General features: G+C 35.6%; 1 protein-coding gene across 1 annotated transcript in view; it reads left to right on the forward strand.

Annotated features, from left to right (window-relative positions):
• LOC148950370 (uncharacterized) overlaps positions 1-15,053 on the forward strand; it is a 186,788-nt gene that overhangs the window by 13,932 nt on the left and 157,803 nt on the right. Inside the window, exon 3 of the mRNA XM_089091851.1 lies at positions 10,858-11,000. Coding sequence (XP_088947977.1) covers positions 10,858-11,000 — 143 coding nt within the window. The remainder of the gene's footprint in view (positions 1-10,857; positions 11,001-15,053) is intronic.

Here is a 15,053-nt window from a genome sequence, read left to right on the forward strand (position 1 = left end):
GAAACAAGGTGAAAGTAAAGTGCAACTCGTATAAATGAAATCTGAAGCAAACAAACACTATAATAATTAACCAAGTCAATCTCAAAACGAGCAGAAATTAACATAAGCTGGACACTAAACTCCATTTGCCTTCCAAAGACACGAACAAACTTTGCACTTTACTGAAAAAATACAAATGGTTTTACTTTTACACCTTTAATAATTCAAATGACATTAACATTTTGATTACTAGAGGTTTTATTGACGTTACGTGCCTATTAATTGGAATTTAACACCTAAGCGCACTTGCAAAATCACTGCACTAGTGTTTTGGATTTGCCAAGATTTAAATGTTAAGAGTTTATGTCATTTTTTAAGGTTAATTTAGACGAGGTTTCATGGCCCGCCATGTAACCTCGTCTAAATTAAACTTAAAAAATGAAATAAAATTCTGTCGACATTGCATATTTTACTGAAGTTCACGCGCGCTTACATAGGCTATCCAAACCTATGATCCCACATACACAGACGCAGCCCAGCGTTGTGAACTGTTTCGAGAATATTACAACTGCGCACAGTTTGGTGGAAATGTTCAAACTGTTGTCGGACCTATGCAAATTGCGTTGTGCTCCAAGATGCCCACTAAGTCTATCATTCTCAGTGAGGGCAACCTTTGTTTTGTGTGTGTTTGTGTGTGTAAAACCTATAATTTTCACCTTTTTCTTCATTAAGTATCAATTACTTCAAGAAATTAATTCTACATTTTTGCAAATAGGAGCTTGAAACTTTCGAAGTAGGGTTATTGGTTTTTAGAGTTTCGGTTACTATTGAGTCGTGTCGCTCCTTACTTACAGTTCGTTAGAACAAACACAAAAATGTTATCACTCTTAACATCTAAATCTTGGCAAATCCAAAACACTAGTGCAGTGATTTTGCAAGTGCGCTTAGGTGTTAAATTCCAATTAATAGGTACGTAACGTCAATAAAACCTCTAGTAATCAAAATGTTAATGTCAGTTGAATTATTAAAGGTGTAAAAGTTAAACCATTTGTATTTTTTCAGTAAAGTGCAAATTTTGTTCGTGTCTTTGGAAGGCAAATGGAGTTAAGTGTCCAGCTTATGTTAATTTCTGCTCGTTTTGAGATTGACTCGGTTAATTATTATAGTTTTTGTTCGCTTCAGGTTTCATTTATACGAGTTGCACTTTACTTTCACCTTGTTTCCCAAAAAACTGTCTAAAATTAGGGTTTTTTTTTATCTTTTTGTTTTTGCTTTAATGTTCGACTTGATAGGAATTCTGAAACTGGACTTGAATTATTTCAACAGATACACGTTAGCACTCTATAGAGAAATTTGAGTCACATAAGCTTGGGCTATTAACCGTTTGAATCTGATAAGAAGAAGTTTTAATTACTTTTAATCCCCAAGATATAGATTCCTCTCCCGTATGATTCTCGTAATAATACTCAAAAATACTAAGCTTTAACAGCATGAATCGTGCTTCAAAAACTCCGTCTTGCCACAGGATTAATTAAAAATAGGACGTTAGCCCAATATGTTTTATCAAATAGTTCAAAGTGTTAAATTGTAATGATGGAGCGACTTAGCTCAATTGTAACCAAAGCTCAAAATGGAATTTTGATAACAATTAACAAGAATTGGGTTTTTATGCAGATTGCAATTATATAAATTTCATTACGTTTAATATCTAGCCACCAAATGCTCCAAGCCTCAGAAGAAAAAGGGATTTTGAAAACAGGGAGCCTGATTTTCGAAAAGGGAGAAACACCCCCAAAAAGTCAATAAATCTGAATGTAAATCAGACTTTCAGATTCAGCGATGTTGTTCCTTACGCGATAGACTTATTAGAGTGATTTCTGCTCGTTTTGAGTTTGACTCGGTTAATTATTGTAATTTCTGTTCATTTTGGGTTTCATTTATTTATCGAGGCTGATTTGTGGCAGTTTCACGATTGGTAGATTATTTGATTTTATTTTTGCTAATTTTTTGTTTAATGGTGTTCTTTACTTTTCTTTGAAAAACTGATTTTGTGGAAAAAGTGTTTTTTTTTTGTTTTTGTTTTTTAATTAATAAAAAAAATACTTTTGTGGGAGCAAATTGTGTTTTTGCAAGGAACGTCATCTTTGTAATGAAAACCAGAACGTGCTTCAAAAAAAAATTCTTCCCTGGATTTGTCATAAATTTGCTGCTTACGCTGAATAACCAAGTAAGAAAATATATCGAGGAAAAGAAGACGCCTGTAAGGGTATTTTAGTCTTTTGCGTTCACGTAAAGTAACCAAAAGCTTCCCCAAAAAGAGAATTTTAGAAAATAGTGTATAGGTCAACTGGAATCGGAAAGACTAATCTTTAACAGCGTGAATTATGCTTCCATAATTGCGGATTCTTCCAAAATTAATTAAAAATAGGACATTAGCCCAATAAGTTCGATCACATTGTTAATAGTGTTATATTGTAATGAAGAAGCGAGTTAGCTCAGTTGTAACCAAAACTCAAAAATGGAATTTTGATAACAATTGATAAGAATTGGGTTTTTATGCAGATTGCAATTATATAAATTTCATTACGTTTAATATCTAGCCACCAAATGCTCCAAGCCTCTGAAGAAAAAGGGATTTTGAAAACAGGGAGCCTGATTTTCGAAAAAGGGAGAAACGAACCCCCCAAAAAGTCAATAAATCTGAATGTAAATCAGACCTTCAGATTCGGCGGTGTTGTTCCTTACGCGATAGACTTATTAGAGTGACAAAAAACTTTTTTTTTCCCACAACCCATAAGAGGACATTTTTCAACTAAAAGTAGAGCTACTAGACTAAATCAAACATGAGGTGAAATAATAACGAATAATTGTTCAAACTTAAATTTTCTCCAAAGCTATGTCTAGCGATAAACTTATTAGAGTGACAAAAACTTTTTTCTTGGGTTGATCTAGGTTCACGTAGAGTAGTTTTCTAGCAAAGATGTTTTTGTGTTTGTGTAAGTTTTTGTGATTGTAAGTTTTTTTTTTTTTTTTTTTTTGGTTTTTTTTTTTTTTTTTGTTTTTTTGTGTGTGTGTAATTTTGTATGTGTGTGTAAGTGTCTGTGTTTGTGACTGTGTGAGTTTTTCAATTTGTGTAATAAAAATATTTATTGGTCTGTCGACCTAGTGGTACCAAAATATCCCAAGAGGGCTCATATGACTGTAAATTCTAGTTTGGGATGAGTAGTTGGATATTTCAGACTCTTCCGAGCTAAGGTTTTTTAGTATTTCGTAGGTGAAGCTTCCACGTCAGTTTTAAGTTCACCAAGACATAAGAAATTTAAAGTTCAGTTCTAATTTTTCCATAGAAGATAGGAAAAGTTATACTATTATTGTGATTATTTTCTATGAAGATAGAAAGTTTCACTTTAATTCTAAATTTTCTTAAATTCAGTTCCGACTTTTCTCAAAGAGATGAAAAAATTTAAAGTTAAATTTAAAATTTTCTCAACGAAGTCAAGGAAAGTTCAAGTTCCCTGCTGAATTTTACCAAAGAACACAATTCAATTCTAATTTATCCAGAGAAAATAAAAATTTTCCACTTAAGTTCTTTATTTCACAAAGACATAAAAAAATTTAAAGTTCAATTCTAAATTTTTCAGTGGAAGATAGAAAAAGTAAAACCATACTTGTGAATATTTTCACGGAAGATAAAAAGTTCTAGTTCAATTTTAAATTTTCTCAATGAAGTGAAGAAAAGTTCAAGTTCCCTACTGAATTTTACTAAAGAACTTCGAACTAGCAAGTTTTCTTACAGCTTCCCTAATCAAGGGCATATATAGACCAGAATTTTGTAAGAAAAATGTACAGTTTCTTTAAAGATGAAATCTAGACCAGAGTTTGGTAACAAAAATGTACAATTTCTGTAAACGTGAATGGATTACATAATTCAGGATTTAAATATTTTTTGTCTATCGACTTAGTTGTATTAAAATATCCCAAGAGGGCTCATTTGACTGGAAATTTTAGTTTGGGATGAGTAGTTGGATATTTCAGACTTTTCTGAGCTAAGGTTTCTTAGTATTTCGTAGGTGAAGCTTCCATGTCAGTTTTAAGTTCACTAACAAATAAAAAATTTAAAGTTCAGCTCTAATTTTTCCATATAAGATAGGAAAAGTTATACTATTATTGTGATTATTTTCTGTGAAGATAGAAAGTTTCACTTTAATTCTAAATTTTCTTAAATTCAGTTCCAACTTTTGTTAAATAGATGAAAAAATTTAAAGTTCAATTTAAAATTTTCTCAACGAAGTTAAGGAAAGTTCAATTTCCCTACTGAATTTTACCAAAGAACACATTTCAATTCTAATTTATCCAGAAAAAATAAAAATCTTCCACTTCAGTTCTTTATTTCACAAAGACATAAAGAAATTTAAAGTTCAATTCTAAATTTTTCAGTGGAAGATAGAAAAAGTAATACCATACTTGTGAATATTTTCACGGAAGATAAAAAGTTCTAGTTCCTGTAAGGGTATTTCAGTCCTTTACGTACACGTAAAGGAACCAAAAGCTTCCCCCAAAAAGAGAATTTTCTAAAATGGTGCACATTTCAACTGGACTCAGAAATACTAAGCTTTAATAGCGTGAATAGTTCTTTAAAAACTCCGGCTTGCTACAGAGTTAATTAAAAATAGGACGTTAGCCCAATAAGTTTTATCAAATAGTTCATAGTGTTAAATTGCAATGAAGGAGCGACTTAGCTCAATTGTAACCAAAACTCAAAAATGGAATTTTGATAACAATTGACAAGAATTGGGTTTTTATGCAGATTGCAATTATATAAATTTCATTACGTTTAATATCTAGCCACCAAATGCTCCAAGCCTCAGAAGAAAAAGGGATTTTGAAAACAGGGAGCCTGATTTTCGAAAAAGGGATACCCCCCGTGCAACTGAACCCCCCATGTAACTGAACCCCTGTATTACCGAAACCCCGTACAACTGAACCTCCGTGCTACTCGACCCCATTTAACTAATCCCCGTGTAACTGAATCCGTATGTAACTGAACCCTCGTGCAAGTCAACCCTCGTGCAACTCAACTCCCTCAAAACACTTTTCTGCCATTTCTTGTTAATTTTTTGTAATTTCTAAACTATTTAAACTTGACAACACTGTGCAAATCATCACTTGTGTATTATACAGTACACATTCATTCCATCTCCTCCAAAACACTTTTTGGTCATTTCTTGTTAAAATTATCCAATCGCTAATGACCCCCTTTTTTTCTTCACCTCCAAATGTTCCTTTAGTCATTGCCCAGTTAACACTAAGATGTAAATTGAGCAATCCTCTCGCAATAACAAACCAAACCAGATTATACCCGCTTAACCAGATCAAAAATGGCGGTCAAACTAACTTGATTAGTAATTGGACTTTCAGTCCTACATTCACGGGTTTCTGCAAAGTGCTATGGACTTCATTGAAAAAATACCAGTAAAAAAAAAATAATAAAAAATAAACATGTATCCATGAGTTTGACCTCCAAAAAATCGATGTCACAATAGAAAACCTTATACTTTGCCTTGGCAAAGTATAAGGTAACATACTACTCATATAAGGTTTTTATAGAAGGCGTTGTCGAAGAAACTTAAAAAAAGGCTCATTCGATTGGAAATTCAAAGGGCTAGTGCCGTTTTTAATAGTCAAAAGTGATTGGAGGGCAACTAGCCCCCCACTTACTCCCACCTTTTCCCCAAACACATCCAATCAAAATTTTGAGATAGCCATTTTGTTCAGCGTAGTTGATTTCCACATAGGAAATATATTTTTGAGGAGGATACTCCCCCACAACCCTCAGGGCAAGGGTTTTAAGTTATGCCCTAGGGGCATATAAGGTTTTTATAGAACGTGTTGTTGTAGAAACTTCAAAAAGGCTCATTCGATTGGAAATTGAAAGGGATAGTGCCCTTTTTAATAGTCGAAAGTGATTGGAGGGCAACTAGCCCCCCCCCGCCCCTCATTCCCCCAAATATATCCAATAAAAATTTTGATATAGCCATTTTGTTAAGTGTATTTCATTTCAAATTATAAAATATGTGTCTGAGAAGGCCAATCCCGCACAACCCTCAGGGCATAGGATTTAAGTAATACCTTGGGGGTATATAAGGTTTTCATATAAGTCGTTGTCGTACAAACTTCAAAAAGGACTCAATTAATTAAAAATTCAAATGGCTAGTGCACTATTGAAGAGTAGAAAATGATTCGAGGGCAACTAGGCCCCCCCGCCACTCCCATTTTTCCCCCCAAAACACCCATACAAATTTTGAGATAGCCATTTTGTTCAGCGTAGTTGATTTCCAGATAGAAAATATGTTTTTGAGGAGGACATTCCCTCACAACCTTCAGGGCAAGGGTTTAAGTTATGCCCTGGGGGCATATAAGGTTTTTATAGAACGCATTGTCGTAGAAACTTCAAAAAAGGCTAATTCGATTGGAAATTCAAAGGGCTAGTGTCGTTTTGAATAGTCGAAAGTGATTGGAAGGCAACTAGCCACCCGCAGGCCCATCAGTCCCCCAAACACATCCAATCAAAATTTTGAGATAGGCATTTTGTTCCGCGCAGTTGATTTCCAGATAGGAAATATATTTTTGAGGAGGACACTCCCCCCCAACCCTCAGGGCATGGATTTTAAGTTATGCCCTGGGGGCATATAAGGTTTTTATAGAACGCGTTGTCGTAGAAACTTCAAAAAGGCTCATTCGATTGGAAATTAAAAGGGATAGTGCCCTTATTAATAGTCTAAAGGGATTGGAGGGTAACTGGCCCCCCTCCCTGCCCATCATTCCCCCAAACACCTCTGATCAAACTTTTTAGATAGTTATTTGGTTCAACGAAGTTGATTTCCAGATAGGAAATAGGTTTTTGAGGAGGACACTCCCCCCCAACCTTCAGGGCAAGGGTTTTAAGTTATGCCGTGGGGGCAGACAAGGTTTTTATAGAAGGCGTTGTCATAGAAACTTTAAAAAGGCTCATTCGATTGGAAATTCAAAGGGATGGTGCCCTTTTTAATAGTCGAAAGGGATTGGAGGGCAACTAGCCCCCCCCCACGCCCATCATGTCCCCAAACACATCCAATCAAAATTTTGAGATAGCCATTTTGTTCAGTGAGTTGATTTCCAGATATAAAATATATTTTTGAGGAGGACACTCCCCCACAACCCTCAGGGCATGGATTTTAAGTTATGCCCTGGGGGCATATAAGGTTTTTATAGAACGCGTTGTCGTAGAAACTTTAAAAAGGCTCATTCGATTGGAAATTCAAAGGGCTAGTGCCGTTTTTAATAGTCAAAAGTGATTGGAGGGCAACTAACCCACCTCTCACGCCCACCTTTTCCCCAAACACATCCAATCAAAATTTTGAGAAAGCCATTTTGTTCAGCGTAGTTGATTTCCAGATAGAAAATATATTTTTGAGGAGGACACTCCCCCACAACCCTCAGGGCAAGGGTTTTAAGTTATGCTCTGGGGCCATATAATGTTTTTATAAAAGGCGTTATCGTAGAAACTACAGAAAAGGCTCATTCGATTGAAAATTCAAAGGGATAGTGCCCTTTTTGATAGTCAAAAGTGTTTGGAAGGCAACTAACCCCCCTCTCACGCCTACCATTTACCCAAACACATCCAATCAAAAATTTGAGAAAGCCATGTTATTCAGCGTAGTTGATTTCCACACAGAACACATATTTTTGAGGACGACACTCCCCCACAACCCTCAGGGCAAGGATTTTAAGTTATGCCCTGGGGGCATATAAGGTTTTTATAGAACGCGTTGTCGTAGAAACTTCAAAAAGGCTCATTCGATTGGAAATTCAAAGGGATAGTTCCCTGTTTAATAGTCAAAAGTGATTGGAGGGCAACTAGCCCCCCCCACGCCCATCATTTCCCCAAACACATCCAATCAAAATTTTGAGAAAGCCTTTTTGTTCAGCGTAGTTGATTTCCAGATAGAAAGTATGTTTTTGAGGAGGACAGTCCCCCACAACCCTTAGGGCACGGATTTTAAGTTATGCCCTGGGGGCATATAAGGTTTTTATAGAAGGCCTTGTCGTAGAAACTTCAAAAAGGCTCATTCGATTAGAAATTCAAAGGGCTAGTGCCCTTTTTAATATTCAAAAGTGATAGGAGGGCAACTAGCCCCCTCCCATAGCCCATCATTACCCCAAACACATCCAATCAAAATTGTGAGATAGTTATTTTGTTCAGCGTAGTTGATTTCCAGATAGAAAATATGTGTTTGAGGAGGGCACACCCCCACAACCCTCAAGGCCAGGGTTTTAAGTTATCCTCTGGGGGTATATAAGGTTTTTATAGAAGGCGTAGAAACTTCAAAAAAGACTGATTCGATTGGAAATTCAAAGGGCTAGTGTCCTTTTTAGTAGTCGAAACTGATTGGAGGGCAACTAACCCCCCTCTCGCGCGCACCATTTCCCCACACACATCCAATCGAAATTTTGAGATAACCATTTTATTCAACGAACTTTTAAGTTCTGGAAATTAGGTCTTTGAGGATGACAACTCCCCCACAGCCCTCAAGGCAAGGGTTGTAATTTGAGGATTCTCCGAATCTTTCATATTATTTTTTATGGAAGGAATACTCGTATAAACTTTAGAGAGGGCTCATTTGATTGGAAATTGAAAGTTCTTGTTCAATTTTTAAGAGTCAAAATAGATTGGTGGGCAACTAGCCCCCCCCCCTCCTCCCCGCCCTACATGCATCAGATAAAAATTTTGTTAAAACTAGTTGAAAGGTTAAGTAACAAAACACTGGCGTCAACAAAACCCCCCGGACCTGGGGGCAGGAAGGGATTCTCGTATAAACTTCAGAGAGTGCTCATTTGATTGGAAATTGGAAGTTCTCTTAAGAGTCAAAATCGATCAAAGGGCAAATACCACCCCACGCCCTTTTCCCCACCCATCCCTTTGAACTAATTCTTTTTATACCTTAAGGCCCAATGAGAGGTAGAATGTTTTGGTATTAACACACACCTATTAAGCATTTGCTCTCCTCCCTAACAAGGAAAGAAACAGAGAGTGTAAGGCAGTGGCGGATGCAGGGGAGGGGCGAGGGGTGCGCCCCCCTAACGTAGCCTAAAGTAGTGTATTTTACTTAATTAACGCAAGATTGCGTTAATTAAACTTGCTCTTTACGTAAGTTTATCGGATCAACCTATTTTGCGCCCTCCCCCATAAAAAATCCTGGATCCGCTCCTGATGTAAGGGCACTATAAGTTTTAATTTGTAATTCAATGAACCCCGTTCCAAAGTTTATGCGACCACCTCTTCCACATAAAGTGCCCCTGGAAAAATAAATAAGAATTAATTCATTGAACCCTTATGGCTCTTTACTTAGGTAACGCTATAGCATTGCTTCTGACCTAAAAAGTTGAGTAAAAATTTCAGCTTCCATTTTTATGAATATCCGAAATTATCTGAGGGGAATATGTTTGGGGAGCATATTCCACGGCTGCGAAATTTCTGCTGGGTGGAATTTAACGCGGAGGACCTATCTGCTGGGAAATAAAATGGTCCTGGAGGGGGGAGGAATATTCCAGGGGTGGGTTTCCCAAATTTAAATGATACAGGGAGCGGACGACTCAACCCATTCAATAATATTTTGAATTTTACATCTGAAGGTAGCGGGAATAAAGGATTAACGGAAATTTCAGAGATGTCAGATCTTAAAACGAGTGAAACTTAAATTGAATATGCAAATCAAGTTTGAATCGAATAAAAATAACTACAAACAAGCGTTTGGGTATCGCCTCACTGCAGAAGCCTAAAACCTACTGCGTCATTGGCGCTTTACTGAAAACGAATTATATTACAAATGTTTTCTTTTGTGCTTGATATTGAAAATAACTATTAAAATTACAGTAAAATTCTGAACTGATGAGCGTTCAGTAATTAATATCATTATACATCAAATATTCAGTTTAATTTATTAGTTCTTTCCAAGATTGGTCAAGACAAATATAGTTTCACTACAAACAAAATTTGGATACTGCCCCCTTTTTTAACTGCAAAAACCTAAAGCCTTCTGCGTCATTGGCGCTTCACTGAAAACGAATTACTCTTATATTACAAATTTATTCTTTTCCAGTTCTTACAGCATTGAAAATGAAAATAAAAATTACAGTGAAAAAAAAATCTTGAACTGATGGATCTTTCAACAATTAATATCATAATATATCTAATATTCAATTTGATTTTGTTTATACTTTCCAAGACTGTTCAAGACTCATATAGTTTTCAGTAAGGCGCCAATTGTTTATAGCTACTACTTTGATAATACGTTTGTATGAACAACATCTATCACTGCATATGTAGATGCAACCAAGCACAATTTTTGAGAGGAGGGGAGGTATATTATAATTTGTGTGTGTGTGTGTGGGGTGGGAGGGATCGGAAACTAGCAAATATGAGTCTGTAAAATGAAGCTTTTAAATTTTTGGGGAGAGGGATGTCGTTGAGATCAAACTCAGGTACAAGTACAACTATCCTTCTATGAAGTTATGATTCTAGTATATGTTGTTATTTTATAGCTTGGATGCAGTCTTTAAGTACGTAAGACTGATCTTATTATTTACCTAAACATAAGGCACCTATACATATTTTTTTCTTATCTCTAGTGAGATTTGAAAATACTTCGTAATCATATTATACATAGACCTGAGCCTTGGGAGAGGGGGTGTTGAACTTCAAAGATGTCGCTGAAACAAAAAGAGTATTTTTATACCTATCCACATTTTTGAAATTCTCTGGGGCTTTCCCCCTTCTCGTGTTCGCAGATAAGCTTTTCACTTAACTTTGCTTATTTTCAATTCACCTTCACTTCTCAGATGCTTTGGAAGCCGAATTTGGTAAAGACAACTTCGACAATTTCCTAATGAGAGCAATGGATGGTTTTTTGTTGGTTGTTTCAAGAGAGGGCGACATCGTCTATGTCAGTGAAAACATTTCGCAATATCTTGGGTTATGCCAGGTATTTTTCTTTGTTTAATTTTAAGCTATGAAATAAAATGCTGTACTTGTTTAATTTTCACATAAGTATAAACCGTGAATATACACCCTAGTCGAAACTAAGATTAACCTGTTTATTGCCATATCCAGTCTTGACTTCGAGTAAAATAGTGTTTTACAGGTGAACCAGATATTATGAAAATGTAAACGCCCGAAAATGTTTTTTTTAAGGATAAAATGGGCGGGGGCTCCTACACCCTCAATTCCGCTTTTGCTACGATTAAGTTTGACCGGTGCTTTACAGGAAGAATTTTAGATTGCAGCCAATGTGGCCCGTTCGTAATTGCATATGCTTTATTTACTTATCGCCTTTCAAAACATTTGAACAGAAAATTCTATTGCTTAATGTAAATGTAAATAAAGGATACTGCTTTCCCCTAGCCCCCCTTACTGTTTGAACTAAAGTTATATTTTTATGATTATGCTTCGAAAAGATAGTATCGTTTATGTGTATTTGCTTTTCAGAGCCTGGGGCTTGATGAAGGGGAACTAAATTTCTGAGAAATTGATTACATAATATCTCCGAGGCGAACATAATTTATGCATGTTTTTATGGTTTTTGTCACTGAGAATGAAAAGACGGGATTTTTCTCACTTTGATGTATTTTCATGGTTTATTGATTCTAATAGGGTCAATGACACCTCTTTCAAGGTCGATTTATTTGTTGTTCGTCTAAGTGTATTGTCTCCGGAGTGAAGTTTGCACATGCGCATTAACGGTGGGGAAGAGATGTATTGATCTAGGACATGAGGGGGGAAATAGATTTCCGAGAAATTCATTGCAAAATCGACTAGGGGAGCTAAATTTCTGAGAAAATGATTGCGTAATCGAAGGGGAACTAAATTTCTGAGAAATCGATTACATAATATCTCCGAGACGAACATAATTTATGCATTTTTTTTATGGTTTTTGTCACTGAGAATGAAAAAACAGGATTTTTCTCACTTTGATGTATTTTTATGGTTTATTAATGTCTAATGGGGTCAAGGTCGATTTATTTGTTGTTCATCCAGGTGTAATGACACTGGGGGCGATTTACATAATCGCTAGGGGGAACGTTTTGATCCAGGACTCGACTAGGACAAGTACAAACAGTACATAATTTATGCATGTTTTTATGGTTTTTGTCCCTGAGAATGAAAAAACAGGATTTTTCTCACTTTGATGTATTTTCATGGTTTATTGATTCTAATGGGGTCAATGACACCTCTTTCAAGGTCGATTTATTTGTTGTTTCCAAGTGTATTGTCTCCGGAGTGAAGTTTGCATATGCGCATTAACGGTGGGGAAGAGATATATTGATCTAGGACAAGAGGGGGGAAATGGATTTCCGAGAAATTGATTGCGTAACCGAGGGGGAACTAAATTTCCGAGAAATTGATTGCGTAATCGAGGGGAAACTAAATTTTCGAGAAATTGATTACATAATCGGCGGGGGAATGTATTGAACTGATAACGGGAAACAGGATCACGTGACTCCTTCTAAGCCAATCAGGGAGCTGGTTACATAAGATGTCTTTCTCTAAGCCAATCATAGATCCGGTTACATATGGTTTCCCATTACATCACAAATCGCCCTTTAGATTTTGTATATACTGGACATGCGTTGAGGTTCACTAAGTCTAGAGTTAGCAGTGTGATAACATGAGTGAACAAATTGAGTTAGAAATATCCTTTTATTGCAACTGTTCTATATGTAAGGGACAATATCATGATTTTGAACATTCTCATGAACCTACTACACGTTTAGACAGTGTAGACATAGGGATAGAGGAGAAAAATCTGGAGGAAATAAGGAGAAAAATCATACATGATATGGAGAGAAATTTATACAAATTGCAAGCAAACTCGCGTAAAACAAGGTTTGATAAGACAGAAAAGGAAGATCGAAAGAAGAGACTGGGAAAAGAGGGCTTTCTCTACAGAGATACCTCAAAATATAGTATAAAAGACAATGATGAAAACTAGAAGAAAAACGTGCATAGTGCAAGATATAGCAGTGAATATTATAATGAATATGATCTAAGAGAAGGGAAAAAGTGGCCCTTTAAGAGACAACATAAGAGTTTATTCATTGGAATGGATTTTAAACATCAAAAATCGTTCTGGAAGAGTTCTCATATACCATTTTACAATAAATCTCATTATTGATTTGATTGATAAATTATGTATCGTAACCTTGCAATAAATTTGTTTGTACTATAATGATTTTCTCCTACTCGATAAGCCTAGAGTACGAATAGCAACAGAGACTTCAGTACATGAATAGTTTATATTAAATAGATCACCACATAGACTGTTATCAGTCCTCAGCCATGTTTTCTAACAAAGATAAAAAATAAATCATTCTTCTAATAATCTAACTTACTATGAAGTGGTACTTAAGGGTTTATATTAGACTAAAATCATCGTCGAAGCGCTAAATTCAGTTAATAAATTTGTCCGACATTTCGTTGTCCACCATACCCCTTAAAAAGAGTGTAATCTCTCATTATCATAACTTTACAGGAAGGGAAATATAATTATAAGCCTAAACTCATCAAATCACTAAATTTAGTTACTAAATTTGTCCGAAATTTCCTTATCCACCCTATTTTCATGTTTTTTACAAGCCATTCATATTATACCTTAACTGCATTCAGATATTTTCTTCATACACCATGGCTGTATTGGCCTCAGTTGTCCTTATGTTCCAGAGAGTGGCGAGTAGTAGCAGTATTTCATGTTTTTGTAAGTCATTCATAATATAATCAATAAACTTTTAAATATTTTCTTGATAAAACATGCAATTTTTACCCCCGGAAGGATTATTACTACAATAAGTTGTTGGTTCTGGAAGTATGTTCATGTTTTTGTAAGTCTTTCTTACTATAATTCAATAGTTTCAGATACTTTCATGATGAAGGGGTTCCATCACCATACTCAATTCAAACATTGCATTAACTCATTCGAACAACAGATTTTATTTTCACTGTCCTCGATGCTTTAACAGTAAACAATAAGTCAGTGTGGGAGGATCTTACTCCAACTCAGCCCCCCGATTCACACTATGACTTAGTACTTGAAAGTCTCTAGTTTCTAGTCACATCCCTAGGTCTCTGAAATCCCCATACGATGCTTTTCCAGACAGAATTCCCAGGTGACTAACCCCCCCCCCCTCGCGATGTTATTCTAGGCAAAAATAAAATTTAAACTTACATTAATTACATCGACACAATGTTGGGTATCAACTGTTGCCATTGAAGGACCGGAGACTTCAGTAAATTTATTCATTTCAATATACACTGAAGTATCACTATTTTCACATAATGGATTATACAACTATTACTACACCTTTAGAGAGTGGATATCATGGGGAGTGTTATCACCATTCATCATTATCGGACTCATCGTTACTCATCCACATTCGATGATCCCATGAAATGGGATGTGTTTTATTTTGCATTAGGGGATATCTAACACTCTTGTCCACATGTGGTATCTTTTCAGGTACCCATTGCATAAAAAACTTCACCTCATCAATGGGACGGTGAATCGCATTGGGATATTTTTCACATCCAAAGTCCTCTAAGTTAAAAAGGGGGATATTAATGTCACATTCTACGATCATGAGCTTATCGGTAGGGACATTCCCTTTAACGTATAACGCTTTTACTCCAAAAAAGCTACAAATTTCACGAACTTCCTGTTGTACATGCTTTAATTCATTTATTAAAATGCATTTTTATTAAAAGGATTTTTATTTATTTAGGATTTATTTATAAGGATTTTATTTATAAAGGATTTTATATACATAGCATTTTTATTAAAAGGTTTATTTTTCTATCGTAGAATCCAAGTCCGTTTATACGGCGTAACGTAGTGCTCCATAAACGTCTATCATAATCAAACAAGTTATAGTTAACATCCCAATGGTAATTGTATATTTCTCTATGATCTTCACCCAGTAATAAAAACACAAACTCGAAAATTATTCCACAAGATGAATGTTTTATGCTAATATATTCAGAATTG

Source organism: Artemia sp. Qi Xiang Cuo, chromosome 7 (assembly GCF_049724085.1).
Source record: "Artemia sp. Qi Xiang Cuo chromosome 7, ASM4972408v1, whole genome shotgun sequence".
In the NCBI taxonomy this organism is placed as follows: Eukaryota; Metazoa; Arthropoda; class Branchiopoda; order Anostraca; family Artemiidae; genus Artemia; species Artemia sp. Qi Xiang Cuo.